Raw genomic sequence first — 27,952 nt, 5'->3', positions numbered from 1 at the left:
AAATGACAGCGGGTTTTAATATATTTTTATTGTTGATGGTCTTGTATCTCCATCTGCCCCGCCCTTCCCCGCCCTCCTCCCAGCCCCACCCACCCCGGAAGGGAACGTTCTCACGCTTTGGGGTCATCCTTTACGGCAGGCGGTATCGATCCGTAACTGGTCCCGAGTCGCAGGGAGAGCAGATAGAACGAAGAACAGACTGACAGCAGAACCTTCCCTGCCCCGCGCCAGACCCGCCCCAGGGGACCTTCCCCGGTGCACCCGCCCGGCGCCTGCTCCTGGAAGACGCCTGCGCGGAGTCTCGGCGGCGGGACTGCGCCTGCGCGGAGCCTCGGGGCGGAACTGCGCCTGCGTGGAGCCTCGGGGACGGGACTGCGCCTGCGCCCTGCGCGGGGTGGGCGGGGCTCCGCGGGCGGGAGGTTTGAAGCTGGACGGCGGAGCGCATGGACGCAGTGTGGTCTCGGAGCGCGGAGCCCGTCCGGTCCTGTCAAACGACGTCCGCTCCGGGGTTTGCGAGTGGCGGAGTTGATTGACAGGGGCGCCCGCGAGGCGTCCCCACCCGCGCCGGCGTCCGGAGCGGCCATTCCGCGCGCGAACGACAGGGCGGCGCTCGGGAGCGCGGGGAACCGAGGCGCGGTGGTTCTGAGCGGTTATTCCGCGGCCCCCGCGGGCCTGAGCGGACGACGCCCTCCCGCCCCGCTCCCAGGTGGGCCCCGGTGCGGCGCCGAGAGCGTCGGCGTCTCCTCTGGGCACCGAGGGGTGCGGCTCGGACCGACGGGCCGTCCGCCCTCCCAGCGGACGAGAGGACAGAGCGAAGGCGTCGCGGAGCAGGACCCGGACCCGCGGGAACGCAGGAAACGCCCGGCCCCGGTCCCGGGGCCCCCGCCTTCACCCCGGCCGCGGAGAAAACCGGGAGAGCGGCCGTCCGCGGGGCCGGGGAGCGGCTCCCGCCTGCGCACGCGCGGGGCTGCGGGGCCGGCTTGGCGCGGTCGGCGGTGCGGCTCCCTGCGGCCCTCATGGCGGCCCCCGGGGCCCCGCGGGGCTTGGTCCTGAAAGGTGAGAGCCGGTTCCCCGGGGGGCGGGTGGGGGCGGGCGGGGAGCTCCCAGACCCCGTGGCGTGTGCGGGGCCCCGGGCCCGGGAGGCGGACACCCCCAGCCCCACGGGCATAGATCCCCGCTTCCCCGCTCCCCGCGCCGGGGCCGGTGGCTTCGGGGCGGGTGACAAGTTAGGAAAAGAAGCCGCCCTCGGCCACGCGTGTCCCTGCCGTGCGGACACCGCCCTCCCGCGACCGTGCCCGGAGCTGCCCGAGTGCTGGGCCCCCGCCCCTCGGTCCTGACCCGGGCGGCAGGGCGGGCGGGGTCCCGGGCGGGGTCCCGCCCCGAGTCAGGGGGAGACCCAGGCCGCCCGGACCGGCGCTGCCCCGCGTGGCTGTTCCTCTGGCGGGATGTGCGCGCTTCCGCCACTTCCCTCTGCTCCGCCCGCGCACCTGGGCCCCCTTTCCGGCCCTGGGTTGGAGGAAAAGCCGCGGGGTCCGCACCCCGCCCCCCAGCTCCCGACCCCAAGCTGCTCCTGTCCCCGCAGGCCGGCAGCTGGGGCTGTGACTTGCTGCTCTAAGGGGGTGGGGGGGGGGGGCACAGGAGAAGGAGGGAGACAGGAAAATGCCCCCCGATTCTCCCTTCACCGCCTGTGCCGTTTCATGGGAAGACAGCTCTGCCCCCCCTCAGCTTTGTCTGTGGCAGCGTTTGCTTTGCAGCCAGGACGTCTCCTTGGCCCCGAGTCTGAACTGTTTACTGTCCCGTCCTTTTCAGGACTCGCGCCCCGGAGGGGTTGAGCCTGGTTTGGGCACTTGGGGAGCGCATGGAGGGTTCACGTAAACTGTCCACGGCCGTGTGCGTGTCTAACGTCGTTCTTTGCTTGAAATTTTAAGAACCATAATAGCACGGATGCTATTTTGAATAGGCTTGTAATTGAAGAAATTTAAAAAGAAGTTTTTGGTGTAAATATAACAAGAGAGAAATGTATCGAAATACTCGGGCAAGGGATGATGGGATTTCAGTATATTTCATGCTGACACCTTGTTTGTTTTCAGATGTAGTGGCTTATGTGGAAGTGTGGTCAGCCAATGGAACAGAAAATTATTCAAAGACATTTACAAACCAACTTGTGGAGATGGGGGCAAAGGTAAGACATCTCACCATTGCTACTTGTAACAAATTCATCTCACTATCGCTACATGTGAGTAAGAAATTCATGTCACCATCGCTACATGTGAGTAACAGATTCATGTCACCATCGCTACATGTAACAGATTCATGTCACCATCGCTACATGTGAGTAACAGATTCATCTCACCATTGTACATGTAACATTCATCTCACCATTGTACATGTGAGTAACATTCATCTCACCATCGTACATGTGAGTAACAAATTCATCTCACTATCACTACATGTGAGTAACAGATTCATCTCACCATCGTACATGTGAATAACAGATTCATCTCACCATCATACATGAGTAACATATTCATCTCACCATCGCTACATGTGAGTAACAGATTCATCTCACCATCGTACATGTGAGTAACAGCTTCATCTCACCATCGTACATGTAACAGATTCATCTCACCATTGTACATGTAATATTCATCTCACCATTGTACATGTGAGTAACATTCATCTCACCATCGTACATGTGAGTAACAGATTCATCTCACCATTGTACATGTAACATTCATCTCACCATTGTACATGTGAGTAACATTCATCTCACCATCGTACATGTGAGTAACAGATTCATCTCACCATTGTACATGTAACATTCATCTCACCATTGTACATGTGAGTAACATTCATCTCACCATCGTACATGTGAGTAACAGATTCATCTCACTATCACTACATGTGAGTAACAGATTCATCTCACCATCATACATGAGTAACAGCTTCATCTCACCATTGTACATGTAACAGATTCATCTCACCATTGTACATGTAATATTCATCTCACCATTGTACATGTGAGTAACATTCATCTCACCATCGTACATGTGAGTAACAGATTCATGCCACTGTCGCTACATGTAACAAATTCACCTCACCATTGCTCCATATATTAGACCTCTGGTACATAATTTGGGGAGTTATTAGAATATGAAGGGAAAAGAAGACAGTGGGAAAGTGACAGGAGAAAAAAGAACCACAGTAAGAGTTTGGCGCAGTAGAATTTATGCAACGGTTGGTCTTGTGCTTATGAGGGAGGGCTCCAGGGTGAGAATATGGATCCTGCCGTTGGTTCCTTGGCGGCGTGATGCTGTTGGTCAAGTTGGGTATGCAGGGAGGGAACAGGTGTTTAGGGAAAGGTTGTGAAGTTGGGACATTGGGCATAGCTGACAGATTTTAGGTGTACCAAACTAGAACTTGAGGTAGTTAAGGCTAGTCACTGCATTTTGTACCAGCGTTGAGATCCTCATTTACTAAGAATTGTCCTTCGGAATAAACTTTTGAATTTTGTCAGGTGTGTTGTATGCATCTATTGAGATGATCGTAATGACCTTTTATTTTGTTAACATAGTGGATAATCATTATTGATTTTTTTCTGTGTTAACCAATGTATCGCAGTCCTGGAATACATTCAAGTGGTGGGGATGTTCAGGGACAAAAGTTGGTTTGCAGTTGTGGGTACGCAAAACGGTTTATTCTCGCGTTGTTATTTATTAACTAGAAGCCTGATGCATGAAATTCGTGCAAGGGGCTTGGCCCTCGCAGCCCCAGCTTCGTCCAGAAGGTTGTCCAGAAGGACGTCTGGAAGGTCGTTCGGCTGTCGGGCCGACTTAGCATATTATGCTTTTATTATTATAAATTCCTGTACTCTTTTTCATGTGAATAACAGTAAACCGACTTTTGCCCACCCAGTAGTATCCTTTTTATAGGTTGCTACAGTTTGCTGTTTTGTTGCTTATTTTGCAACTGTCTCCATGAATGGCACTCGCTTATACTTTATGAAATTGTGTGCAAATAATAATAATGTAATTCTTTTTCCTGCACTTTATCCACAGGTCTCAAAAACTTTTAACAAGCAAGTAACTCACGTTGTGTTCAAAGACGGATACCCACGCACCTGGGACAAAGCCCGAGAGAGAGGCGTCAAGCTCGTCTCTGTGCTCTGGGTCGAAAAGTGAGTCCTTTCTTTCCTGAGTATCTAGTGTTAGTAAAGCAGAGCAGTATATTTTTCATGGATCACAGAACTGGGTGATGTTTGATTGCCGTCTTTTCTCTGCTGCTCACTGGACGAGTCATTTGACACCCTCAAGCCTCAGTTTCCTAGTTGGAGGGTGGTTATAGCATAGCCTCCCCACCCCACACCACCCCCACCTCCCGCCTGGAGGGTGATGAGCACACAGCCCGAAGCTTGTGGTTGGAGTGCTCAGGAAACAATAAGGGAGCAAATGCCATGAAGTGATTGTACCAGCTGCCCGGGTGGCCATAGCAGTGTTCCCGAACTGGAACAACAGATGTAATTCTCACTGTTCTGGGGGCTGGAGCTCAGGGTCAGGTACTGGCAAGGCAGGGTTCGTCTGAGGTCTCTCTCTCTGCTTGGTCTGCAAATGGCTGTGCCTGAGTGTCTATGTCCTAATCTCTTACAGAGACACTAGGGGCCCGGTGCACAGATTCCTGCACGTTGAAAGGAAATTAATTAGAAGGTGGCCGGTGGGGCAGGACTGGGCGAGAAGGGCCGGACACTCCCTGAAGCCAACTTCCCACGGTCCCTCCCCAGCGTCTGCGGAGTGAGCAGGGTCCCTCCGCCAGGTGGTGTCCCTTGACCTGGCCTGTGGGGATGGGGCCAAAACTGGCTTTCTGACATCCCCCGGGGGGTCCAGAGTGTCCCCAGCCTGCAGGCCCTGACCAGCGGCAGCGAGCAAGCGGCACCAGGCCAGCCAAGGCAGGTGTGAGCAGGGGGGGGTGGTGGGGGGGGGCCTGATCACCCCACTAGTCACCCCACAGATAGGCCCTGATGGCCAGCCAGGCCTAGGGACCCTACCGTGTACGAATTTCGTGCCCTGGGCCTCTAGTATATATAGATTAGTCCCATTGGATTAGGGCCCACTCATACGACCTCATTTAACCTTAACTAGGTCTTTGACGGCCCCTCTCCAAATACAGTCATGTTCTGAGGTTCTGGGGGTTAGGGCTTAAAAATTTTCTGGGGCCCAGTGGAGCCCTTGATGGGAGTGTTGAGGGGAAGCATGGGAGGAGATTGAGGTGGGAGAGGTCACGGGCATCCCATGATGCAGTTCTTGTGGGATGTGAGGGAGGAGAAGGTGTGGGACCAGGTCTGGGTAGGAGCAGGGAGAGGGGTGGAGGCACTGAGTGAGCCAGGCTGGAGGCAGGCGCTCACCAGCGGCAGTGAAGGAGGGACAGCTCACGTGAGGATGGTGGTTGTAAGTTGAATGTGAGGCTGGTGGAGCAGGCACGCTCTTTACCCAGCAGCCCACAGCTGGAAGGAGGCGGGCGGAGTGGGTTAATCAGGGCTGGGTTTTGCCAGCAGCCTCCACCGAGGGAGTGGAGGGGAGTGCAAAGCTGTGATAATGAAGGACCGGCCAACGCCAGGCTTGCCCCGAAAGGGGGGGGGGGGGGGTGTGGGGGAGGGTCTGGTGAGCAGGCAGTAGGTCTTAGCTGGGTTGAGGGCTTGTCATTTACTTCAACGTGTTTTCTAATTTGTGTTTTGCAGTTTATTTGACCCATTGGTTGTTTAGGAGGTTCTTGTTTCATTTCCACATATTTTGAGTTTTCCAAACTTCGTTCTATTTTTGATTCCTCACTTTGTTCTGCTGCGGTCGGAACATGTTTTGTATTCTTTCAGTCTCCTCCAGGTAATCGCCGTGCTCTGCGCCCTCACACTGGTCTCCCTGGGGGGTGCTGCGTGGGCACCGGGCGGCTGTGCTCGGTGGCCGTGGAAGGGGTGTTCTCCGTGCCTTTCTGACAGGCCGACAGTAGCTGGTCCACACTTCCTTTAAGTCTTGTGTCCTCCTCTCGGCCTGTCCACCACTAAATGGCACATTGGCGTCCAAACGGCATTGCCAAGGGCTTCTTTCTCACTTCAGGGCTGTCCGTGCAGCGTCTCCTTAATGAGATGGCAGCACGTCCTTCATTTTCCTTGTCTGAAGATGCCCTTATTCCGGTTCGTCTGTGGTGCCGTTTCCAGGGACATGCAGCTCCGGGCAGTGGCTGGTCTTCAGCAGGTCCAGGTGCCCCACAGCCTGCTGTCCTCGGGGGCTCAGGCGGCCTGGGCATGCCCCTCCTTTCTCAGTTGGAAGCCACGTGCCCTTTTCCTCTGCCTTCCCTCAGTTTTTCTTCTTAACGTTGATTTTCGGGCGTTTCCCTGAAGTGCTTTCCTCCTTGTCTTGTGTGGATGTCGCGGAGGTGCTTGGACGTGTGAGCTACTAGGTTTTGGCCGTTTTTTCAAGTGGCTTTTCTGCCCCTTGACCCTCCTTGCCTAGAACGTGGATCGCTGCACAGCGGGGATCCGGCTTTTCTGTAAAGGGACAGAGCCATTGGGTCTATGGAGCTGCTCAGCTCTGCGGGCGCAGGGCGCCCTGGAGAAGCAGCAGAGGTGGGTGTGATGGGGCCGGGATGGCCTGGGCCTCCGTGTCAGTCCCTCCTGTGTCAGCAGCCTTTGACCTTTGACATCTTCCCACTGTCCTGAGGCCTGGCTTTGTTCATTATTTTTCAGTTTTTATTTCCTCGCCAAATCAATCTTCAAGTTCACTGACTCTTCTTTGTCAGCTCTGTTTTGTCATTATGTCCACTTAGTACATTATTTTGGGCAATATTAGTTGTAACATTTCCGTTTGTCTTATTTTTATTTTTGTTTTTATTGACTTGAGAGAGCGAGAGCGAGAGCGAATGGAACAGCGATTTGCTGTTCCCCGTATTCACACAAACCCCTTGGTCGGTTCTGAAGGTGCCCGACTGGGACCGCACCCACAACCTTGGGTGCAGGACACTCTGACCCCCGGAGCTGCCGGCCGGGCCCTCGGTCCTTTCTCACGTGTGTGTTCTGTGCCTCCGCTTCCCTGTCTCACTGCAGGAGCGTTCCCGTGCAGAGTCCTGTTGTCGCTCAGTACCTGCGTCTTTGGCAATCCCAGCACATGGAGTTGGCATCTGTCGGTGGGTTTCTTCTTGGCTCCTCATGACGTCGCTTTGGGCTGAGTTTTGGACACTGTGCGTGTTATGGACTCTGGATCCCTTCATGCTGCCTCCTCGCCCCGGTTCTCCCCTGTTTGGTGCAGCTCCTCCCCCGTCGCAGTGGAAGGGCTCCCGGCCCAGAGGCTCTCTCTGTCCCCCAGTCTGTAGGAGGGCCCTTGGGTGCTCTGCTCCCGTGTTGTGCTGTTAAAACCCACTCTGTTCTGTCCTGTCACCCCCGTGTCTGTGTAGCGGGGGACTGTGGTCTTTCTGTCCCATGTAAAGTGCATCCCCCATGCCTGTCCTGTTTATGGCTGTGCTTCCACTGAGCCATCTGAACTCCCCCGGCTCATCCTCGCTGCAGTGACCACGGGTGGGCGAGGAGGCTCTGCCTGCATGACACGTCTTTCCGTGGGTTCCCTTCCAGAGGTGGGCGTCTGGGTTTCGAGGGCTCGCATGCTGCGTTTGTGGTGGATGCTGTCAGATTACCTCCTGGGAAAGTGCCAGTTCAGTGCTTTCCCCGCCATGAGGCACCTGCCCCACAGCCTCCCTCGCACCGCGCCTTCTCGCCGTCCCCCCCCTGTAGGTGAGAACGTAAAGTCGGTGTCATGCTGTTCCCTTATTTTTCAGTGCACTTGAACTTCCTTCACCAGAACTTAGACCTTTATTTTAGGTTCTGTGTCTGCTTTGTTAGGGGCTGTCCAGGCTATGGCTCCTGTTTTCCACTGAAAACGTGAACAGTACATAGGAAAGGTCACTAGGTGTCGCCAGAATCCCACTCGTGGGGTTATTTCTGGGAGTTTCCTTTCTAAGAACAGACAACTGAGATCTCAGGTTCAAGATTGTTCTTCAACCTGAAGTTTGTCGAGCCTGTTCCTGCGGAGAAAAGCGGGGTGAAAAGGAGCAGTGCTTCTAAAACACCTGCCAGCTGGACCGTCCTGCTAGCAGCAAACGTTTGGTGACGCTGTGAGTCAAAAACAGCAAGCAGCGCGCACCATCTCACTGTTACCAGTCACAGACGTTCCCGGTCTCAGCACAGGTTTGTGGAGGAGACAGGCCTGGCGTCCACAGGACCCTCAGCTAGCCGTCAGAGTCGGGGGTCAGCCAGGTGCGTCTTCATGATGCTGATAAGGTGATGTTTGCTGGAGGGCAGGTGCCGGCCAGGCCCTGGGAGCCACAGCCTGTGGGGTGTGGACTCGGTGTGAGGACCCAGCTCTGGTGCCATTTGCAGAGTGGGGGGTCCTGCCACTCCCCTCGTCTGCTGTCTGTTTTGGAAAGCAGTTCCCAGCCCAGCTGGGGGGACAGGTCTGGAGAGAAAAACAGAACTGGCTTTGGAGGGAAGATAAGCTTTCTGCCCTCAACTTCTTTGGGGTCCTCCAGCCCTAAATCACTCCTTTTCATTCTGTTTTCATTATGCGTTTCATGGCACGGGCTTACACCTTTTTGAGCACCATGCACTGGTCATTCTGAAGTGGGTTACAAATCTGAAGTTATTGCAGAAGAAGGATACTTCCTGGGCGTGCCTCTAGCTTTGGCTCTCGGCCTCAGAAACACCAGGTGGAGGAGATGTTGGGAAGTGAGAAGGCATCGGCTCTTGTACTTGGCCACGTGGGCACTTATTTAGTATACGTGTCTGTTAGGTGGCCCGTGTGTGGGTGTCCTCCGTTACACGGGCACGTGCAGGTTTCACACTACGCGTTTAGCAGACAGATGCTCACCAAGGACTTGTCTCCTCACGCAGGTGCAGGACAGCCGGGGCGCACGTCGATGAGGCCCTGTTTCCTGCGGCGAACACCCACGAACACCTGCCCTGCCTCGTTAAAAAAAAAGTAAGTATCTGACCCAGTGTAGGCAGTTACTCATTTATTCATTCTTTTACTTTATTCCTGGAAAGGAAGCTTTTAGCAGCGGAGTCCGGCGCTGCCTTCAGTGTCACTGTTGATGCTGCCATTGTCACAGCGTCCTTAGTGGTTTAGAGGTGGTTCTGCCCTCTGGGCGCTTTGAGGGGACCTGTAAGAAACGGGACTGCTGTCGGCCAAGAGGAAACCAAGTCAGGGGACCCGCGCCCAGCTCGGCGCCCTGTGGCTACGGCAGAGGAGCTGGGTGGAGTCAGATGCCCTCGTTCAGTGCGGCTGGAACGCAGAGCCGGGAGAGCCGGGTGTTCTCACAGGAAAGCTGTGCCGATGGGGACCCGCTTCCCGAGGGCTTCGTAGGCCGGGGTTCATGACTCTGTCACCTTGTGTATGTGCAGTTACACTTCTTGCTTTTTACTGGCTCAGTGGGGTTAAGATTAAGTTATGTTTATTTCCTTTGGCAGTTAAAAAATGATTGCTTTTGTGTTTTACTACTACGTCATAATGTTGTGGGGCAGGGTGAGACCATGAGAATAGCAAATGTCAATAGCAGAAATAAGAAGGAGACACCATCTTCATGGAAACGAAGAATGCTGGGGTACTGAGTGCCTCGGAAGCAGAGCTGCTGGTGCAACCAGCCCTAGTGATGTATCGTGTTTTTTAAATCCTCCCCCGAGGATGTATTTATTGGTTTCTTAGAGAGTAAGGGAGAGGGAGGACCACGGACACTGATGTGAGAGACTCCGTGTGGATTGCTCAGCCCACACCTGGGTGTGTGGCTGACCGGAACTGAGCCTGAGGCCCTTCGGTGCGCGGGCTGACGCTCCAGCCAACTGAGCCACCCGGCCAGGGCCCTTATATGTTTTCACAATCGTACAAACTCACATGTAGTGCGACAAATGCCTCCTTAGGGTTTCGTTATTACTGTGATCAGAGATGCCCGGAATGGACACGAGCAGGTCCCGTTCCTGGCCTGCACAAGGCAGCACTGAGAGTTAATGTCTGTGTTCTTTTTTGCACAGCATAGGTGTATGCAGCCCAAAGATTTTACTCCTAAAACACCAGAAAATGATAAGAGACTTCAAAAGAAATTTGAGAAAATGGCTAATGAGCTACAAAAGCAAAAAACAACATTAGGTAAGAAGAAATATGGCACCCTCCTTTGTGTTTGTGCTTGCACACCGAGGTAGCCAGTGGCATGCGGGACGGCCTCGCGAGGGGGCCTGCAGCGGCTCCAGCCCAGGAAGAGAAAACAGAATAAAGGCGCCTGTGACTTGATAGTGGCCATTGCAGGGCCATGTAGCTGAGCTAATCGGTCCCAGAACAGTTTCTGCTTATTGAGCTGTAATTGGCATCGAACAGGATGTTAGTTTCAGGTGAACAGCCTGATGGATTGGTATCAGTTCCACCTGTGAACATCCATCACCAGGCGTGCTTTGGAGATGCGCTCTCTCAGCAAGCTTCACATATTGCGGCCCCTACGCCTGCTGCCACCAATCTGTCCTCTGTTTCAGTGAGTTCAGGGGTTTGTGGTTTTGTTTGTTTTGTTTCTTTAAGATTCCACATCTTAGTGATTTCATACAGAATCTGCCTTGCTTTGTCTGACTTGCTTCATTCAGCATAATGCTCTCAAGGTCCAATCCGTGTCGTCTCACATGTCAGGATTCCGTTCTGTTTTATGGCTGAGTAATGCTCCATATATATGTACCACGTTCATTCGTTGGTGGACATTTGGATTATTTCTATATCTTTACTGTTATCAACAACACTGCCTTTACATGGGTGCAGATTATCTTCCATTTTCTTTGGTTACCTCCTTGGAGGTGACATTGCTGGGACATATGGCAGTTCTGTTTTTACATTTTTTAAAAATATATTTTTATTGATTTCAGAGAGGAAGGGAGAGGAAGAGGAATGTCAATAACGAGAGAGAATCATTGATCAGCTGCTTCCTGCACACCCCACATGGGGGATCTAGCCCGCAACTCCCGCATGTGCCTGACGGGGAATCCAGCCATGACCTCCTGGTTCATAGGTCGACGCTCAGCCACTGAGCCATGCCGGCCGGGGACCTCTGCCCATTTATTCACTAGATATATCCTTCTAATGACTTGGACAAATACTTTAATGTCGTGAAGCTCTGAAGTACTCTATGTGTTTGGGTATTTCTCTCTGCCTGTGTCACCCGACCTCTGAATTCAGTGTTTCCGACCAACCCTGTACATCATGGGTACAAATAAGCATTTCTGTAGCGACGGCTTGTCTTTGTTTCAGATAACGACGTCCCTGTCCTCTTGTTTGAGTCCAGTGGTGCCTTGATGTACAGCCCCACAGCGACCGCGTACAGAGGTCGTCACCGCGCCATGGAGCAGAGGCTGCAGGAGATGAAGGAGAAGCGGGCAAACCTCTCCCCGACCTGTAAGCCTCACGTGGTCAGATGAGCGCTGTGCTGGGTCAGTTGTGGTGGGAAGTGTTTGAGTTAAAGTTACCCGATTCCAACAGATTTTAATCTGTCTCCGGGTAGACTTGAAATTTTCTTCCAGAAATTCCTTATGCTTCATTAATATAAGGTGTCCCCCCAAAATATATACACAGACAGTTTTTAGTAGCTCGATTGATCTTTCTTTCTTTTCAGATTTAACCCATTGGAATTAATAATTATTTAAAGTGTGTATACATTTTTTTGGAACACCTTTATTTTAGGCGTCTATTGAGTGTATTTAGGCGTCTATTGAGTTAGTATTCTCCAGGGTTAAGACAGAATGTGGGCTTTCTGCTGGCTGCATCTGAGAAAATAACAAAATTGTCTCTAATGTTTTGATTATGCTTCCAGCTTCCCAGGTGATGGAAAAGTCTTTTGATAACCCAGCTCACGCCTCCTGTGAAGCTTCTTTGAATATCTCACATGACACTTTGTGTTCAGGTAGATCATTTTCTGTGATATTTTAGCTTTAAGAATATTATGTTTTCTCTTATTTGGAATTTTATTTGATGAGAAGACTAGTTACTTAAAACTAGAATTTCTGAATTTACCCTGAAATTAGGAATTATAGTAAAAAGTAGTTCATTGTAATAAGCACATGACTCGTTTGTGGTTCCTGTGGGTTTTCTCTTGGGCATTTTCTTTCTGGGCACAGAATCAGTTGCTCATTAAAAGAAAACAAACAGTTACAATCTCACGTGAGCTAACTTGCGATTCAAGCGTCCAGTACAGAGCACAGTAGGAGCTGCAGAAGGGGGTTCCGCAGCCTGTGCAGTGGGTGCAGGGAGCGTGGGTCACGACACACCTCCCGGGCGTCACCCACAGGCTGCGGTCTCCCTGACCCGAGGACAGTGCTGGGAAGGTGCCACTGTGAGGGAACTCCTGTGCCCGTGGGGATGGAGACCTTCTTTAAAGTGCACTCGCTCCCTGTTTTCCAGAGGACTCCTGGGCTGGCGGCCTGCAGCCATCTTTTGACGATCCTTGTGGAGACTCGGGTCATGGGGATCAGGAGAGGAAATTGGGAGGACCCGCTGACGACACTAGAAGCCCCCTGTGTGCTTCGTCACCGGCATTGGAAACGAGCAGCGTTCGCTCACCCGCGTCTCCCAGGTACCTCGGCCGGCTCACACCTCAGATGCCTGAGCGCCATCGTGCGGAGGAGGACGCGGGTTGGCAGACGGACCCTGCAGGCGTGGCGGCCACCCCTGACCAGCAGCCTTCGGTAACTAAAGGCCACCATCTGGGACACGCAGCCAGGAGCTCCTCCGCGAAGAGAAAGCGCCCGTTGGAGCACGCCCACACGCCCCCGGAGGGGAGGCCGAAGAAGCCCAAGTGCGGCCGGAAGTCTGCTGTGCGGCTGTTCCCCTCCCCCAGGGGCCAGGCCCCGGCCAGCCCGGCCTTGGGGACTCCTCCTGGGGGCGCGTCCTCCTATGAGGATTACTTCTCACCAGACAACCTCTGGGAGAGGAGCCTGGGGACTCTCCCTCCAGGGCTGCAGTCGCCTCCTGGCCCCGCCCACCCCCCCTGCAGAGCCGGGCTCTCCAGGCGGGAGCGAGCCAGCATCCTGGGCATGTCCGACTTCTCCTGCCTGGGCAAGGACCCCAGCTTGGTCCCCGCTGCCAGTGCCACTGCCCAGGCCAGCCCGGGGCTTCATGCACCTGCAAGTGGGGGGTCCCACGCACCTGTCCCGAGGAACATGCCTGCTGCCGAGGCCGCTCTGGGGCGCGGCCCCCCTGAGGATGCTCAGAGAGGAGACGGGGGCCCTGAGGGACACCACGGGGCAGACACCCCCGGCGGCAAGGAGAGCGGGGACCCGGCGGACGTGAGGCGCCCGCAGGAAGAGGACGCCACCTCTGGACGGTTGAGTTCCCCTGCAGGTGAATCTCAGTGAGGAGCTGGGTGTTGTAGGTGACGGAGTGTGGAGGATCCAGAGAACGGGAAGACGTAGCCAGAGGGTGCAGAGGGGACGGCGGCCCGTGTCTGTTACAGGAATGTGGCACGGCGTATCCATCTTCACGTTCATCAGAGCTTTTCCGTAATTGAACATATTTTCCTTTTTAAAGATTGTGGGCTTGACACTCTCCAATGGTACGTTCTTTAGGGTCCTGGCTCACCTCCCTGTGGGGTTTCTGGGTCCCACCTGCTGCTACGGACCTGCTTCTCTCACCCTTACCTTCTCGGGCGAGAGCCATCCTCGGAGGCACCGCCGGCAGCCTCGGCGCAGCTGCTGTGCAGGCCACTCGGGTGATCGCAGTTCCCCACGGGGGGCTGTCGCCTCAGAGGGAAGTGAAGGTGGCGTCGGCCGATTCTGTCGGGACAGGGAAGGTGTGGAAAGTGCATGGACGTATGTGATCAGTATTTGCTTTGAAGAAGCTTTGGGCATTGTTTGCTATAAAGACATAGTTGATGTTTTCCTTCGTGAGGGGTTCATGGCAGCAGGCCTTCCTTAATTCTATTTATTTTGCCTTAATAGGTTAAATTCATTCAGATAGATTTATTCCACTCTGTAACTTAGTTGTGGCCATATTAGCGAGCTCTGCATTGTAGTAATTTCAGCAAAGGCAGCAGAATCAGAAAACGCTTTGCGCTTTCCGGCTTTGAGCAGAAGTGTGCGTCGGCCATCAGAATGCGAGACCTTGACATTCAACTGTCTTTACCAACGGTTGGGCTGAATGTTTCACTAAGGCCAAGTGTATTCTCCCCATTTTTCTGTTCCTCAAATGCTGTTAACCACCCTTTTCAAGATGGAAAGTTTGGGGTTGAAATAATCGTAGATGTATTGTATATCTTTTCCTTGGAAGTAAATGAACTTCCCAAAATCATCTCACAAAGAGGATTTTGTATGTTTTTAATTTAATTTTTATGTCTTATTTTTCTGAAAATATATAAAATTTGACAAAGTGTATCTTATATTCCATTATGCTTAGTATGTGTTTGCAAATATTTATTTTAAAATGGTGTGGACTGTAAAGGGAGTTCAGAACACTGGGCCATAGACTAGTTTTGGTGGTTCAGGATATCCCTGGCTGTGCCCTGTGTATTTCAGAGCTTCGAGTGCTATTTGTGACACGCACATAAAAGCACGTACACGCACGTGTGGGGAGCTGGTGTCGGGACGCAGTGCGCCCTGGACCCCGGGGTGTCAGGAGGCGGGTGGTGGTCCTTGGGGGACTCACCCAGTGCCCGTGCCCTGTGAGGTCGGTAGCTCAGGCCTCCAGGAACTTCCGGTCCAGCCACCGCCAGGTGTGGGCTGCCACGCAGAGGGTGCAGGCCAGGCCTTGGCATGACTCGGAGCCCGTCATGCCACAGGGACAAGATCCTGGCCCTTCAGGGCCGAGGAGGCCTGCGCATCGTCTGGTCTGATCTGAGCCTGGCTTTGTGGTGATGGAATCAAGACCCGTTGCGTTGCGGTGGCCCATCCTCAGCCGTGGTATCACCTCCTCTGGGAATCGGCTACGTGTCAAAGGGGGCGGGGACGGGGTGAGGTCAGAAAGGCCACGGCAGCCAGACCTCAGGGCCTCCGGTCCTGAGGCCTGGGGGCTCGCTGTGGTTTGGCAATGCGATAAGAGGCCAGACACCCTTGGACATGGCCTGACCCGCCTGTGCTACGCCGGGTCTCCCCCTGAGGCCATGGCTGGGATGCAGGAGGCCAGGAGGGAGCTGAATAATGCAAGTCGAGTGTAGAGCTCGCTGAGGAGACAGTGGGGCCAGCATGGGGTCGGCTGTGTCTCCAGAGGCCTCGGGGTAAGTTGCTCCTAGGTGCTCAGGACTTGGCGTTTTTAGGGCCTGAGTTGCAAAGAACTAGTTTTAATTCAGGAAATCATTCAGCCCTCGTTCGGCACTTGGTTGGAAGAAGGGCTGACACTTTCTGTCTGACCCTCAGCGTCATTGTGCCTCGTGTCAGAGCGCCCGCGTCAGCCCCTCTCGTGTTGGGTCACTTGGTTTCGCTGGTGCTTGCGTTGTTTCTGCCTCGTATTGACTCGTCTGCTGGGTTGTGCTGCCAGGCTGGGCCGTGCTCTGCCTCGTATCCGCAGCGAGCGGCGTTTACGGGAAGCTGCGTCACGGCCGCGTGGGCCGGCTGAGCAGCCCCTGCCCGGGCTGGGGCGGGAGTGACCCCAGGCCACTGCCTGCTGGACCCTGGAGGCCAGGCAGGTGGTGGTGGTGTTAGACCTCAGGACAGCAGCTGGTTCAGAGCGTGGGCGGCCATCCAGGGAGGGCGAGCAAGGACAAGGAGACACATGAGGCCACGTCACTGGATGGGTGTCTTTCTTTCCTTTGATCCTCACCCGAGGACATTTTTTCCATGGATTTTTTTTTTTTTTTCGAGACAGTGGAGGGAGAGAGAGAAACATGGATGAGAGAGACACAGCGATTGGTTGTCCCCCCTACTGGCAGGGGCTTGAACCTGCAACCCAGATGTGTGCCCTTGACCAGACTCAACCCGCAGCCCCTGGGGCCGACGCTCTAACCACAGCCAAACTGGCCAGGGCTCGATGGTGTCTTTTTAGGGTGTGTGTCCTCACGGCGGACTCTGGTGTCGGGTGGAGATGCAGAGATGCGTAGGGTGTTTGCAGATTGGTGCCCGAGGGTGGAGGGGGCTCATCTCCAGCCACTGGCACTCACCCAGGGCTGAGACCTGTGTCCTCCTCTGGAGGGCGGGCTTGGATCGTCGTATAAAACAGAACTGCGGGAGATGCAGGCGTCTGTCCTCACGGGCAGGTGGACGCCTGGGCCGGTGGAGCAGCACGTTGTCGCCCATCCGGCAGTCATACCTGACCCCCGAGTTGGGGGGACTGTGTGGCACGTCGGGCGGCGCGAAGGGAAGGTCCGGAGCGGACCTCAGCGCGGGAGAGGCTGCGCTGCTGTTTGCAGGCTCTGCCTCCGGACCCGCGCGGAAGTGCCCTTTGACGTTCCATTTGCTTGGGCTGCCTGGGCCTTCAGTGCGTGGCAAGTGCTGACTGACCTCCAGGCCCTGGTTGCAGGTGTCAGGCCTGGACCAGCGAGGCAGGATGTCCCGGAAGGCGCCCAGGAAGGCCGTGAGGACCTCGCCAGACCCGCGGCCGCGAAGAAGAGAGCGAGAGGCCCCAAGGTTGGTGTGTGCTGGTCCACTAACTGTCCCCAGGCCGGCTCGCAGGGTTGGGGGGGTGGGGGGGGAGCCGTCCTCCTGTGTGAGGCTGGGGCCCTGTGGCTCCTGGCCGGTGTGGCTTGTAGAGATGCCGATGGCCCCTTGAGGCGAGAGTGTCGGCTGTGCCAGAAATTGTTCTATAATCTGAACAAACGTTGAGGGGTAGGAGGTGAGGAGCCCACCCATCCTTCAGTGAGGAGTCAGGCTCGGCCTCCAGCCGTGGTCGTGTCCAGGCCCTGGGTGCGGGTGCCCAGGCCTTTCTGCTCCCAGCAGGCAGGGACGGGTGGGCGGAGCTTAGCATTGTGTGCACATTGAAGACCTTTCGCTCGCTCTGCTGCTTTCTCTCTTAGCAGCAAAGTGTTTTTATCAGGGTGTGCACACTGGTTAGACGTGATGCTGCCGCACACTCAGTGGACTGTGGTGTCACACAGACAAAGCCTACGTGCGCTGGGAGACGGGAATGCGTGACTTGCTTTATTGTGACACGCCTCGCCGTGTCTGGTGCGGAGCCCACACTGCCTCCAGGGCCTGCCTTTGTTTATCTGTTAACGAAACAAAACAAAAACTAGTAGAGAGGAAAAGTAACTTCAGAAAACCGGGAAGCCAGCCCAGTCCTGTGGCCCCTGGATGGGCCTCTGGGAGCCAATCAGAGCCGGGCAGCGGGGGGCGGGAGGACTGTGCATCTCTGGCCACGACGTTTGCTTCTGCCCATGAGTCTGGGCCTTATCCGTGGACGACCTTTGTAGGGGGTTTTTAGAAGGTGCATCAAACTCTCACTACAGGAAATGGGCACGTGTTAACGACTGTTTAGCTCATTCACTCATGACGGGACCACAGAGCTGGTCTGTCTGTTCCGAGGAGCAGCCGTGAGCCCGCGCACAGTGGCCGGGGCCTCTCGCCGTCCGGGGGGCGGGCATCCGGGGGGGACTGGGTTTTCTCTTCCACCTCACGTCTGGGTTATTTTGGGTTGGTGTGGGGACACTCTCTCCCTTTCTGTCTCATAGGCTGTTGGTTTCCAGGAAGACAAAGCTGTTTTCCTTTGATATTTGCTTAAATGTTCATTTTTAAGTGATGTCACTGTAGGAAAACACATGTCACTGTTTATGTGGGAAAATGTTTTTTACATTTTTGACCCTTTTTTCTTCTCTTTTGAACCCTCTAGCCAGTGAGAACGTTGGTCATGACCAGCATGCCCGCTGAGTAAGTACTCGCCGTTGGATGCCTTTCTCCTCCGTCTAGCGCTGTAGCCTTTGCTTCCTGTATGTCCCGGGGGCTGGGCTTCTGGCAGCCGCCGGCCAGGACTGTCTCTCAGTTGTGCTGTATCACGAACATCGAGTTAGAAAATCCCTCAGCACCTGAAACACTGAGTGTGCCCTGGGCAGGCTCCGTGGCTAGAGCATCAGCCCAGGGCCTGGCAGGTCGCGGGGTGCAGGGCACGTCCTGAGGTTGCGGTTGGCTCCCGGCCCCTAGGGGCGCTGGCGGCAGGCGGCCAGTCCGTGTCTCTCCCCCGCCTTTCCACTCCCTCCGGAAAATCCATGGAGAATACCGTGGGGGAGGATTGAAAAAGGAGACGGAGCAGGTCCGCCCTGCAGCGGGTGCGGAGCGGGCAGAGGGCTCGCACCTGTTGCTTTGCCTGCTGCTCAGCTGGCGCCAGTGTGAGCACCCAGCCCAGGGTCACTCCCATTTCCCTGAAGCGCCGAGCAGGCTCTGGCGGGGAGCTCCCTGCATGCTTGGTGCGCGTCCACACGTGTCCTGAGGGTGCAGAGCCGCTGGACAGCACGGCACTTCAGCGGAAATGCGGCACCATCTTCGTGACAGATGTTGGAATTCCTGTTTACAGGGACCCCTGTGTTTCTTCATATCAGCCATAGGTTTTAAGGTTTTGAGATTCTCATCGAAACCTGGGCCCTTTCCGTGAAAATCAGGCGTGCGAGTTCCACGCATCCGCAGGAGCAGGTCCCTTCCTGCCAAGCCACCACTGAGAGGCAGGCCCCCCCGCGGCTGGTGGGCGCGCTCAGGCTGCACACTCCCGGCTGGTTCCTGCCCGTCTAGGACGTGGCGAAGCCGTCGCAGCCGGGCCTGCGCTCAGCCCTTCACGCGACGCTCAGCGAGAGCGACACCCTGTGTCTCCCGGGGTCCCAGTGATGGCGGGAGACGGGGACGTGGCAGCACAGCTGAAAGGGGTGCGGAAGCGCGGCCGTCCTGGCCTCTCGATGGGCTGCGCCCCCGATGCTCCTGCAGGAAGCCTTGACGGTGCTGTTTTCCCTCCGACAGCAAGCAGAGCATCGTCACCCGGGTGGTGGCCAAACTGAGAGGCTTCTCCTTGGCCCGAGAAGTGTGTGAGAGCACCACCCACGTGCTGGCCGGGCAGGCGCTGCGCACCCTCAACGTGCTGCTGGGCCTGGCCCGCGGCTGCTGGATCCTCTCCTACGAGTGGGTGAGTCTGTGCTGGGCCCATGTTCCCTCGGAGACCATCCTGATAGTGAGGGTCTGAGCTGGGCCCCGAGTTCCCACTGAGACCGTCCTGATAGTGAGGGTCTGAGCTGGGCCCCGAGTTCCCACTGAGACCGTCCTGATAGTGAGGGTCTGTGCTGGGCCCCGAGTTCCCACTGAGGCCGTCCTGGAGTGGGGGTCTGTGCTGGGCCCCGAGTTCCCACTGAGGCCGTCCTGGAGTGGGGGGTCTGTGCTGGGCCCCGAGTTCCCACTGAGGCCGTCCTGGAGTGGGGGGTCTGTGCTGAGCCCCGAGTTCCCACTGAGGCCCTCCTGGGAGTGGGGGGTCTGTGCTGGGCCCCGAGTTCCCACTGAGACCCTCCTGGGAGTGGGGGTCTGAGCTGGGCCCCGAGATCCCACTGAGGCCCTCCTGGGACTAGGGGTTCTGTGCTGGGCCCCGAGTTCCCACGGAGGCCCTCCTGATAGTGAGGGTCTGAGCTGGGCCCCGAGTTCCCACTGAGGCCCTCCTGGGAGTGGGGGTCTGTGCTGGGCCCCGAGTTCCCACTGAGGCCCTCCTGGGAGTGGGGGTCTGTGCTGGGCCCCGAGTTCCCACTGAGGCCCTCCTGGGAGTGGGGGCCTGTGCTGGGCCCCGAGTTCCCACTGAGACCGTCCTGGGAGTGGGGGCCTGTGCTGGGCCCCGAGTTCCCACTGAGGCCCTCCTGGGAGTGAGGGTCTGAGCTGGGCCCCGAGTTCCCACTGAGGCCCTCCTGGGACTAGGGGTTCTGTGCTGGGCCCCGAGTTCCCACGGAGGCCCTCCTGATAGTGAGGGTCTGTGCTGGGCCCCGAGTTCCCACTGAGGCCGTCCTGGAGTGGGGGGTCTGTGCTGGGCCCCGAGTTCCCACTGAGGCCCTCCTGGGAGTGGGGGCCTGTGCTGGGCCCCGAGTTCCCACTGAGACCGTCCTGGAGTGGGGGTCTGTGCTGGGCCCCGAGTTCCCACTGAGACCGTCCTGGAGTGGGGGTCTGTGCTGGGCCCCGAGTTCCCACTGAGGCCCTCCTGGGAGTGGGGGTCTGTGCTGGGCCCCGAGTTCCCACTGAGGCCCTCCTGGGAGTGGGGGCCTGTGCTGGGCCCCGAGTTCCCACTGAGGCCCTCCTGGGAGTGGGGGTCTGTGCTGGGCCCCGAGTTCCCACTGAGGCCGTCCTGGAGTGGGGGGTCTGTGCTGGGCCCCGAGTTCCCACTGAGGCCCTCCTGGGAGTGGGGGTCTGTGCTGGGCCCCGAGTTCCCACTGAGACCCTCCTGGGAGTGGGGGTCTGTGCTGGGCCCCGAGTTCCCACTGAGACCGTCCTGGAGTGGGGGTCTGTGCTGGGCCCCGAGTTCCCACTGAGGCCCTCCTGGGAGTGGGGGTCTGTGCTGGGCCCCGAGTTCCCACTGAGGCCCTCCTGGGAGTGGGGGCCTGTGCTGGGCCCCGAGTTCCCACTGAGGCCCTCCTGGGAGTGGGGGCCTGTGCTGGGCCCCGAGTTCCCACTGAGGCCCTCCTGGGAGTGGGGGCCTGTGCTGGGCCCCGAGTTCCCACTGAGACCCTCCTGGGAGTGGGGGTCTGAGCTGGGCCGCAGGTTCTGACCCTGATGGTGCTGCAGTGGGCTGGGTTGCCCGGAAATGTGGGCAGGAGAGTTGTGCCCTGCACACCGTGTTGGTTGCACACCTTCCTGCGGCCCTGGCTGGATTCTCGGGGCGGGGGCAGGGGGAGGACCCTCGGCCGCCGGAAGAAGCCGGATTAGAGCTGAAGGGAAGGGAGACGCCCTGTGCATGTTCTCACAGTCGCACGTACTTTCCCGCGTCTGAGCAAGAGGTAATGTGACCTACGTCGGGGTGGTTTCAAAAGCCCCGAGAATTGGCTGATGGTTTTTGCAGATGGCTTCCCTGAGGTGAGCCATGTACAGGTGTCCACTTGGACATGTTCTGTCTTACACATCTACCTGAAGCATTACTTGCCCTCATTTCTGTGAATTAAAGGCCATTTATCTTTTTTAATCATTGTTTATGTTATTCGTAAAAAATGAAATTATCTATTGCTGTTTCTGCTTTTACTTGCTCCTCACCCCAGTCACTCCGAAGCCTCGCGGTCGGGCAAGTGGTGTCGACCGTTCCTTGCGTGGCTCTTGCATCTGCTAACTGTCCACCCCGGCGCCTCCCCTGAGACGACTCCTAGGAACACTGTGCTCGCTCCCTCCAGGGCTGTCGGTGCTCTGCCCTGCGGTAGCTCTGGACCAGCTCTCGGGCCTGGGAAGCAGAAGACATCAGAGCTTAGGGTCACGAGTGGGAGGGAAATGGCCTGGGATGCTCTCTCCGCATCGGTGGAGGTTGGAGGTCACTGTGCCTGATCGTATGTCAGGACTGACCCACACAGACGGGCATGAGATGGCACCTGTAAGTCGGCTTCCATGAGTGACGCCCTGTTCTCTCTCCTGGTCACGATGTGGCCTCCTCAGTCAGCGGCTCCTCCCCTCACGTCCCAGAGGAAGTAGGTCCTGTATCTATGGAGATGCCTCTGTGCCAGCCTGCCCCCCGGCACCTGGCGTGTCCCCTCTGCCTCCCTGGGCGCCTCTGCGCCCCCCAGGGTGTGGCCTGGGCCTCCCATTAACCCTCTGCAGAAGCGGAGCAGGAGCCAGGTGCAAGGTTCTCCTGCCTGTGGGATTTTCCTGCCTGTGAGGTTCTCCTGTCTGTGAGGTTCTCCTGCCTGTGAGGTTCTCCTGCCTGTGTGATTTTCCTGCCTGTGAGGTTCTCCTGCCTGTGAGGTTCTCCTGTCTGTGGGATTTTCCTGCCTGTGAGGTTCTCCTGCCTGTGGGGTTCTCCTGCCTGTGGGGTTTGCCGCTGAGTGTGAGGAAGGTGGGGGGGGGGGGGGTCAGTGCATGGCTAATACAGTGGGGCCTTGACTTAAGAGTTTCATTCGTTCCGTAACGGAGCTCGTAACTCAAATTACTCGTATGTCAAATCAAAAAGTGAATGAGTGAGACACGTGATGCTGGGCTGATGTTGTGGTGTTCACTGTGACGTTCGCTGCGCCAGCTAGCGGTGGGGTATCTGAAGCTGGCTCATAACCCGAATTTTAGCTCGCAACTCAAAGCAAAAAATCGGCCGAGAGACGGCTCATATCTCGAAAAACTTGTTAGTCGGGACACTCCTAAGTCACGGCCCCACTGAACAGGGCCCGTCCCTGCCGGGTCCCCATGGTCCGCTGAAGGAAGCAGCCACTCAGGCCCGTGGGAGTGACGGCACCACAGCGTTGGAAGGAGCATAGCTGCCGCCCCGCCCGTGGGGAGCTCACTGCAGCCTGTTGACGGCGGCCTGGTGACAGCACTCTCGTGACGGCTTCCTGGTGACGGCGGCCTGGTGACCGCGCCCTGGTGACGGCGGCCTGGTGACCGCGCCCTGGTGACCGCGCCCTGGTGACGGCGGCCTGGTGACCGCGGCCTAGTGACGGTGCCCTGGTGACGGCTACCTGGTGACCGCGGCCTGGTGACGGCGGCCTGGTGACGGCGGCCTGGTGACCGCGGCCTGGTGACCGCGGCCTGGTGACGGCGGCCTGGTGACACCCGAGCGGCCCAGGAGGCAGTTCCTCAGGGCCAAGGTGGCAGCATCCGCCGTGCCCCTCGGGGAGCCCCGTCTGTGCGAGAGGACTGCTCTCTCTGGTCCCCCCTTCCCTAGTGCCCCAGTGCAGCTTGGGGGATTCTTCAGTACTCCTGGTGAGCAGTGCGAGCTCGCCTCCAAGGCAAACCGGCGGGGAGTGTTTTTACTTCGGGGCCGTGTGGTGGTCTCTGGAAATTTCTCGTCGCGTTCTCGCCGTAATTCCAGACAGACGGTTGTCTGTGGCCCACGCCGTCTCTCAAATACTGTGGTGATTTTCTAACAAAACCCGTGTGTTTCATGTTTTTCTTTGGGAAGCGCGCTGGCAGCCCCTCCCCGCTGGTGGCCGAGCGCGCTGGGTCTCCGGCTGCTGGGTCTCTGCTTCCGCTGGCGCCGGAGGTAGAGAGAGGACGGCGGGCGTGGCGTGTCCGTGGGCAGCAGGCGGGCGCGGCACAGCGGGAAAGGAGGAACTGGCCTGACCGGGCCCCGTTAGGTTGAGACACCGCGTTCCGTCGTGTTGTGCTCAGCCGTGGGCTCCGTGGATCCTTCTTCGCTCCTCGGCTCCTCGCCGTCTCGGGCTGGTGTCTCCCGCGCTCTCGGTGCGGCCTCCGGGGAGGGTGACCCGCCTCCCTCCTGTCCCCAGGGGTGGAGTCCGTGGCTGGGAGAGGGAGCCGGGCGAGCCTGTCAGCTGTGTCGGGGAGGAGGGGGGGGGGGTTCTGAGCTCGGTGAGCTCGGTGTCGGTGCAGGCCTTTCCTTGGCAGGACGGGCCACTCGGATGTCGCCCACTCGGACGCCGCCGACCCTTCCCCCGTCCTGGGGTGTCGTGCGGCCATCTGACCTGGGGCTGTGTGCTCATGAGAGGTACCGGGAAGGCCCGTGCTCTGAGGAGCTGGAGCTGAGCCTGGGGCGCGGGAGGAGGTGTGGGGGTCCCTCCCTGGCTGCTACCAGGGGGACCCGAAGCCAGCACTCACCTGTGAGAGTAAAGGAGAGAATCTCAGAACGAGAGACCTGGAGGCTGGAACGGCGGGAATCTCTGAGGGAAGGTGGGGGTTGGGGTCGGGGGAGATCAACCGAAGGACTTGATGGGTGGAGGCCAGCGCTGGCGAACCCTTTGAGCTCGGCGTGTCCGCATTTTGAAAAACCGTAACTTCACTCTGGTGCCGTGTCACACATAGAAATTTTTTGATATTTGCAACCATAGTAAAACAAAGACTTCTATTTTTTATATTTATTTTATATATTTAAATGCCATTTAACAAAGAAAAATCAACCAAAAAAATGAGTTTGCATGTCACCTCTGACACGCGTGTCATAGGTTCGCCATCACTGGTGTAGGCATAACCCATGGACACAGACACCGTGTGGTGGGGGTGGGGTGGGCTAGAGGGGTCATTGGGGGACAGAGGGGACTTCGGTAATACTTCCAACAATAAAGCTTTTTAAAAAGAATTTGAGAATTGCTTCTGGCCTCTGAGCTGAGAATGTCCCATGCAGGCATCGTGCATCACCGTAAACTGCAAGCGTGTCCTTTACGTGAGTTCCTGTGAGAGCTCAGGACAGTCGGGTGACCTGGGCTCCTGTGAGAAAAGGACTTTGCAGCTCAAGTTCATGGGAAGAAGGGCAGGAGCCCGAGTTGCTCCCAGCGCCTGACACTGGACGATTGTTGCTGCTGAGAGCTCTGCTTTGTTTCCATAAAGATGCCCCTGCTGTTTGTCTCGGTTGCGTTGGAATGTGTTACATTTATTTTTGTTTTCATTTTGATAAGGGACATAGGAGCCCGTGTTATTTATAAAGACGCTTGGCCTTCTCGCGTAACTGCCGGAGGGAGGCGGGGTCGCCCTGCTCTGTGCTGGTGAGATGTAAGGCGTGGCTGCCAGGCGCGCGGAGCTCCCAGCCCCAGAATAGCCGTTCAGCATCCTGCGGTCTCCATCGCCGTCGCCATGGGCCGTGCTGCGTGCGGCCTCCTCGCTCCTCCGTCGGAGGCTTAGTGTCTGTCCGCTCACATCTCTTAAAAAGGGAAAGGGCCGAAACCGGTGTGGCTCAGTGGATAGAGCGTCGGCCTGCGGACTGAAGGGTCCCAGGTTCGGTCAAGGGCATGTACCTGGGTTGCGGGCACATCCCCAGTAGGAGATGTGCAGGTGGCAGCTGATCGATGTTTCTCATTGATGTTTCTAACTCTATCTCTCTCCCTTCCTCTCTGTAAAAAAATCAATAAAATATATTTTTTTAAAAAAAGGGAAAGGGTTCCCAGCTACTTATTTTTAGGACGTTTTTGCTTATCTTCTCTGTTGTGGTCACGTAGGTCGTGTGGAGGCCCTGGTTTGGTGCCACTTTGGGACCAGCTGCGTGGTGCTTTCTGAGCCTTAAAGACACAGGAGACCAGGTCCGGGTTCTGTAGGGCTGGGCCCCAGCTTCTTGCTTGCCACCAGCTCGCAGGGGACGCGGGCAGCTGGGCCAGGACCGCGCTGCCCAGGGCGGTGCTGGGGGCAGCGAGCGGGTGGGGGACGGGCCGCTCCCAACCACGTGCGTGGTCCTCACCTAGAAAGTTCTTGGCTCAGAGCTGCCCTGTCAGGAGACCCGCGCACACCCAGCGGGCACAGTCGTCCTGGGGACCCGGGACGTGCCTTCGTCCTAGCTGGGATGTTGCTGGGTTCAGTCACTGGCTCACAGTGCTTGGAAATGGGGGGGTCTTGAACTTGAATTCGGCGTTTCCCCAGTTCCGAACCCCTGTTCCCCAGGCACCCCCCTTCCCAAGGTAGCCTGGGTCACCCTCCCCCCCCCCCCAAACGCCGGTGTCTTTGTTCCGTGACTGCACGCAGTGTGTGTGGGTCTGAACGGTGAACGGGTGGGAGGTGCTGTTAGTGCCGACCTTGCCCATGGCAGGGAGGCCGTTAGACCCTCCGAGCTGCTTCCATATCCAAGTCAGCGGCTCAGGCAGCTCTCAGTACTGCTCATGACCATCACATGGAAGCACCGTGCAGGCGGGGGAGCAGGGCGGGCACGTGCTGTGTGTCCTTCCGTGTGACGTGTCCACTGGGTGAGTCCAGGGGTGCCCAGTGGGCACCGGGCATGCTCCCAGTGCGTGAGAGGCCCTGAAGCTGGGCGAGGCAGTGGCTGCACAGCATGCGCGTCCGCTGAAGGCCACTGCCCTTTAGATAGTTGGTGGGTAGCCTGTGAGCTGCACTCCGTTACAGAGCCTCTGGGAGGCAGCCTTCCGCCTGCTGCATAGCTCTGTATTTTTAGAGAAACCTGATGAGTTACAGAAAGTCTTCCTTGGTTCTCAGAGATGGTTGGGAAGAGGAGGAATGGCTTATTTTGGAGCCCGTGTTACTGCCTTGAAACCTCGCCAGTCCAAGTGGGTCTTCTCGGAAGTCTAGTTCTCCCTCATTCCTGGCTCCACAGCATCCAGGACGTAAGCACTCGGCTATTTAGTCTTGAAAAATACACGATTGACAGCCGGTCTTCCTCCCGAAGTTTAACCTCCGTGTAACTTCTGTGCACGACTGTTCCCTGCCCACAGGGACGCTTTCATTCTCAGTGACGCGTGGGGCTTCCATGGGACAGACTTGTCTTTTGTCACAAAGCTGTGGAGAGGGGGAGATCGGTTTAACCCGGGTGTGTGGGTTCTGGGTTCTTGGCTCACTACACTGTCTAGCTGTGGGAGAGACACACACTCTCCCTCTAGAAAAGAATAAGGGCCGTGTACACAGTAGCAGATTCTCTTGTTTGAGAACATTGTGACCTTCACAGCTGAGACAAAGGCTCTGAAGTGTGATGAGAAAAATCCTGTAATCTTGGTGTTAGCTTAAAATAGAAAAAAATGGCAATTACTATTTGAGTTCTTCTTCTGTAGGAAAGGCAAGCTTGGCAAATGCAAGTGTTTGTCCCTGCACCTGCCCAGCTGGAGGAGGAAGGTGGCAGGAGAAGACAGCCGGTCACTCCTGGTGGTGGAGTGAGGGGAAAGCAGACGCATGAGCTGTTGGACTTAACGGGATCCCCGTGGGTTAAATCCGCGGCACAGGTTCTCCGTGTCAGCTGGTGTTTTGTAGAAGCTCTTCTTGGCGTATGCCCTCCAGCGGCCCCCTTTTTCCTTTTTTTAATATATTTTTATTGATTTCAGAGAGGAAGGGAGAGGGAGAGAGATAGAAGCACCAATGATGAGAGAGAATCACTGATGGGCTGCCCCTTGCATGCCCCTCACTGGGGATCAAGCCCACAACCCAGGCGTGTGACCTGACCCGGAATCGAACCCTGACCTCCTGGTTCACAGGTCGATGCTCAACCACTGAGCTATGCTGGCCGGACCGGACTCCCTTTTCTGTGCCTGCTGTGTTCTCCCACGTGCTCCTGGTGCCATATTGCTGTGGGAGTTAACAGTTACATACGGCAGGTGGTGTGCTCTGGACACATCTCCACAACAGCGATGGATGCAGCTGACCACTTAGGAATTTGGAGTAAACCTAACAGTGCGATTATAATAGCGCACACTGCGTCCTCGTGAATATTTTCAACATGATCAGTAAATCAGCTTCATAGTGCAGCTGTAATTTTTCTACCAGGAGTCGGTCTTTGTTACACGGAGTGTTTCATTTTTTTCAAGTACAACCTAAAATCTCCCTGTCGGTCGCTTTTTCTTTAATCCCAGCTTTCTCTCATCACTCAGACTGAAATCTGTGTTGTTTTCCCTGCTTTAAATTTTTTTCTTTTTTGAGAAGGCAAAAATTAAGTGTACCTTGTTTTTGTGACTACATTAATCTTTTTTAAACACTTAAGATGAGTTCTTAGGAAATTAAGAAAATATTAAGAAATTAAGGTGAATGTTAGGAAAGGTAATTTGGTGGTGTTTGTCCTGGAAAGGGAGGGACACTTACGGAGGTTGAGCCGTAGTACTTTAGACCACTCGGAATTTTCTGGTTCTCTGGGGAACAGGAAGTTGAGGCACTTGGCAAGCACCATGACCACTCGCCGGCACCAGGACTGGGGAACAGTCTATGCTTTTTTACTTAAAAACAAGATGAAACTAAGGGGAAGCCTCCACTTTCCGTAGAAACACGAATTGATACACAGGACACGGGTGTATGCTCTTCCGTCTTATAATCCACACGAGGCTGCCTCACAGGGTGGGTCACGCGGCTCGGCTGCTCTTGCTGGGGAGCCCTAGCTGAGGCAACAAGGCGAGAAAAATAAAGGCGCGCGGGGGGGGGGGGGGCGCATAGACTGCCCACACGCAGGAGGAGCACAGAGAAGCTCCCACA

General features: G+C 56.4%; 1 protein-coding gene across 1 annotated transcript in view; it reads left to right on the top strand.

Annotated features, from left to right (window-relative positions):
* Window positions 1-1,016: 1,016 nt before the first annotated feature.
* Window positions 1,017-27,952, top strand: part of MCPH1 (microcephalin 1) — a gene marked incomplete at its 5' end in the record, with an annotated part of 100,561 nt that continues 73,625 nt past the window's right edge. The window contains 11 exons of the mRNA XM_081084502.1: window positions 1,017-1,056; window positions 2,091-2,182; window positions 4,059-4,177; window positions 8,927-9,014; window positions 10,061-10,175; window positions 11,313-11,456; window positions 11,872-11,961; window positions 12,459-13,397; window positions 16,503-16,609; window positions 17,808-17,845; window positions 18,920-19,082. Coding sequence (XP_080940628.1) covers window positions 1,017-1,056; window positions 2,091-2,182; window positions 4,059-4,177; window positions 8,927-9,014; window positions 10,061-10,175; window positions 11,313-11,456; window positions 11,872-11,961; window positions 12,459-13,397; window positions 16,503-16,609; window positions 17,808-17,845; window positions 18,920-19,082 — 1,935 coding nt within the window. The remainder of the gene's footprint in view (window positions 1,057-2,090; window positions 2,183-4,058; window positions 4,178-8,926; window positions 9,015-10,060; window positions 10,176-11,312; window positions 11,457-11,871; window positions 11,962-12,458; window positions 13,398-16,502; window positions 16,610-17,807; window positions 17,846-18,919; window positions 19,083-27,952) is intronic.

The sequence above is a fragment of the Myotis nattereri genome, assembly GCF_964212035.1.
Source record: "Myotis nattereri genome assembly, chromosome: 2".
In the NCBI taxonomy this organism is placed as follows: Eukaryota; Metazoa; Chordata; class Mammalia; order Chiroptera; family Vespertilionidae; genus Myotis; species Myotis nattereri.
Note: the sequence above shows the minus strand (reverse complement) of the source record. Positions and strands in the feature narration are given on the sequence as shown.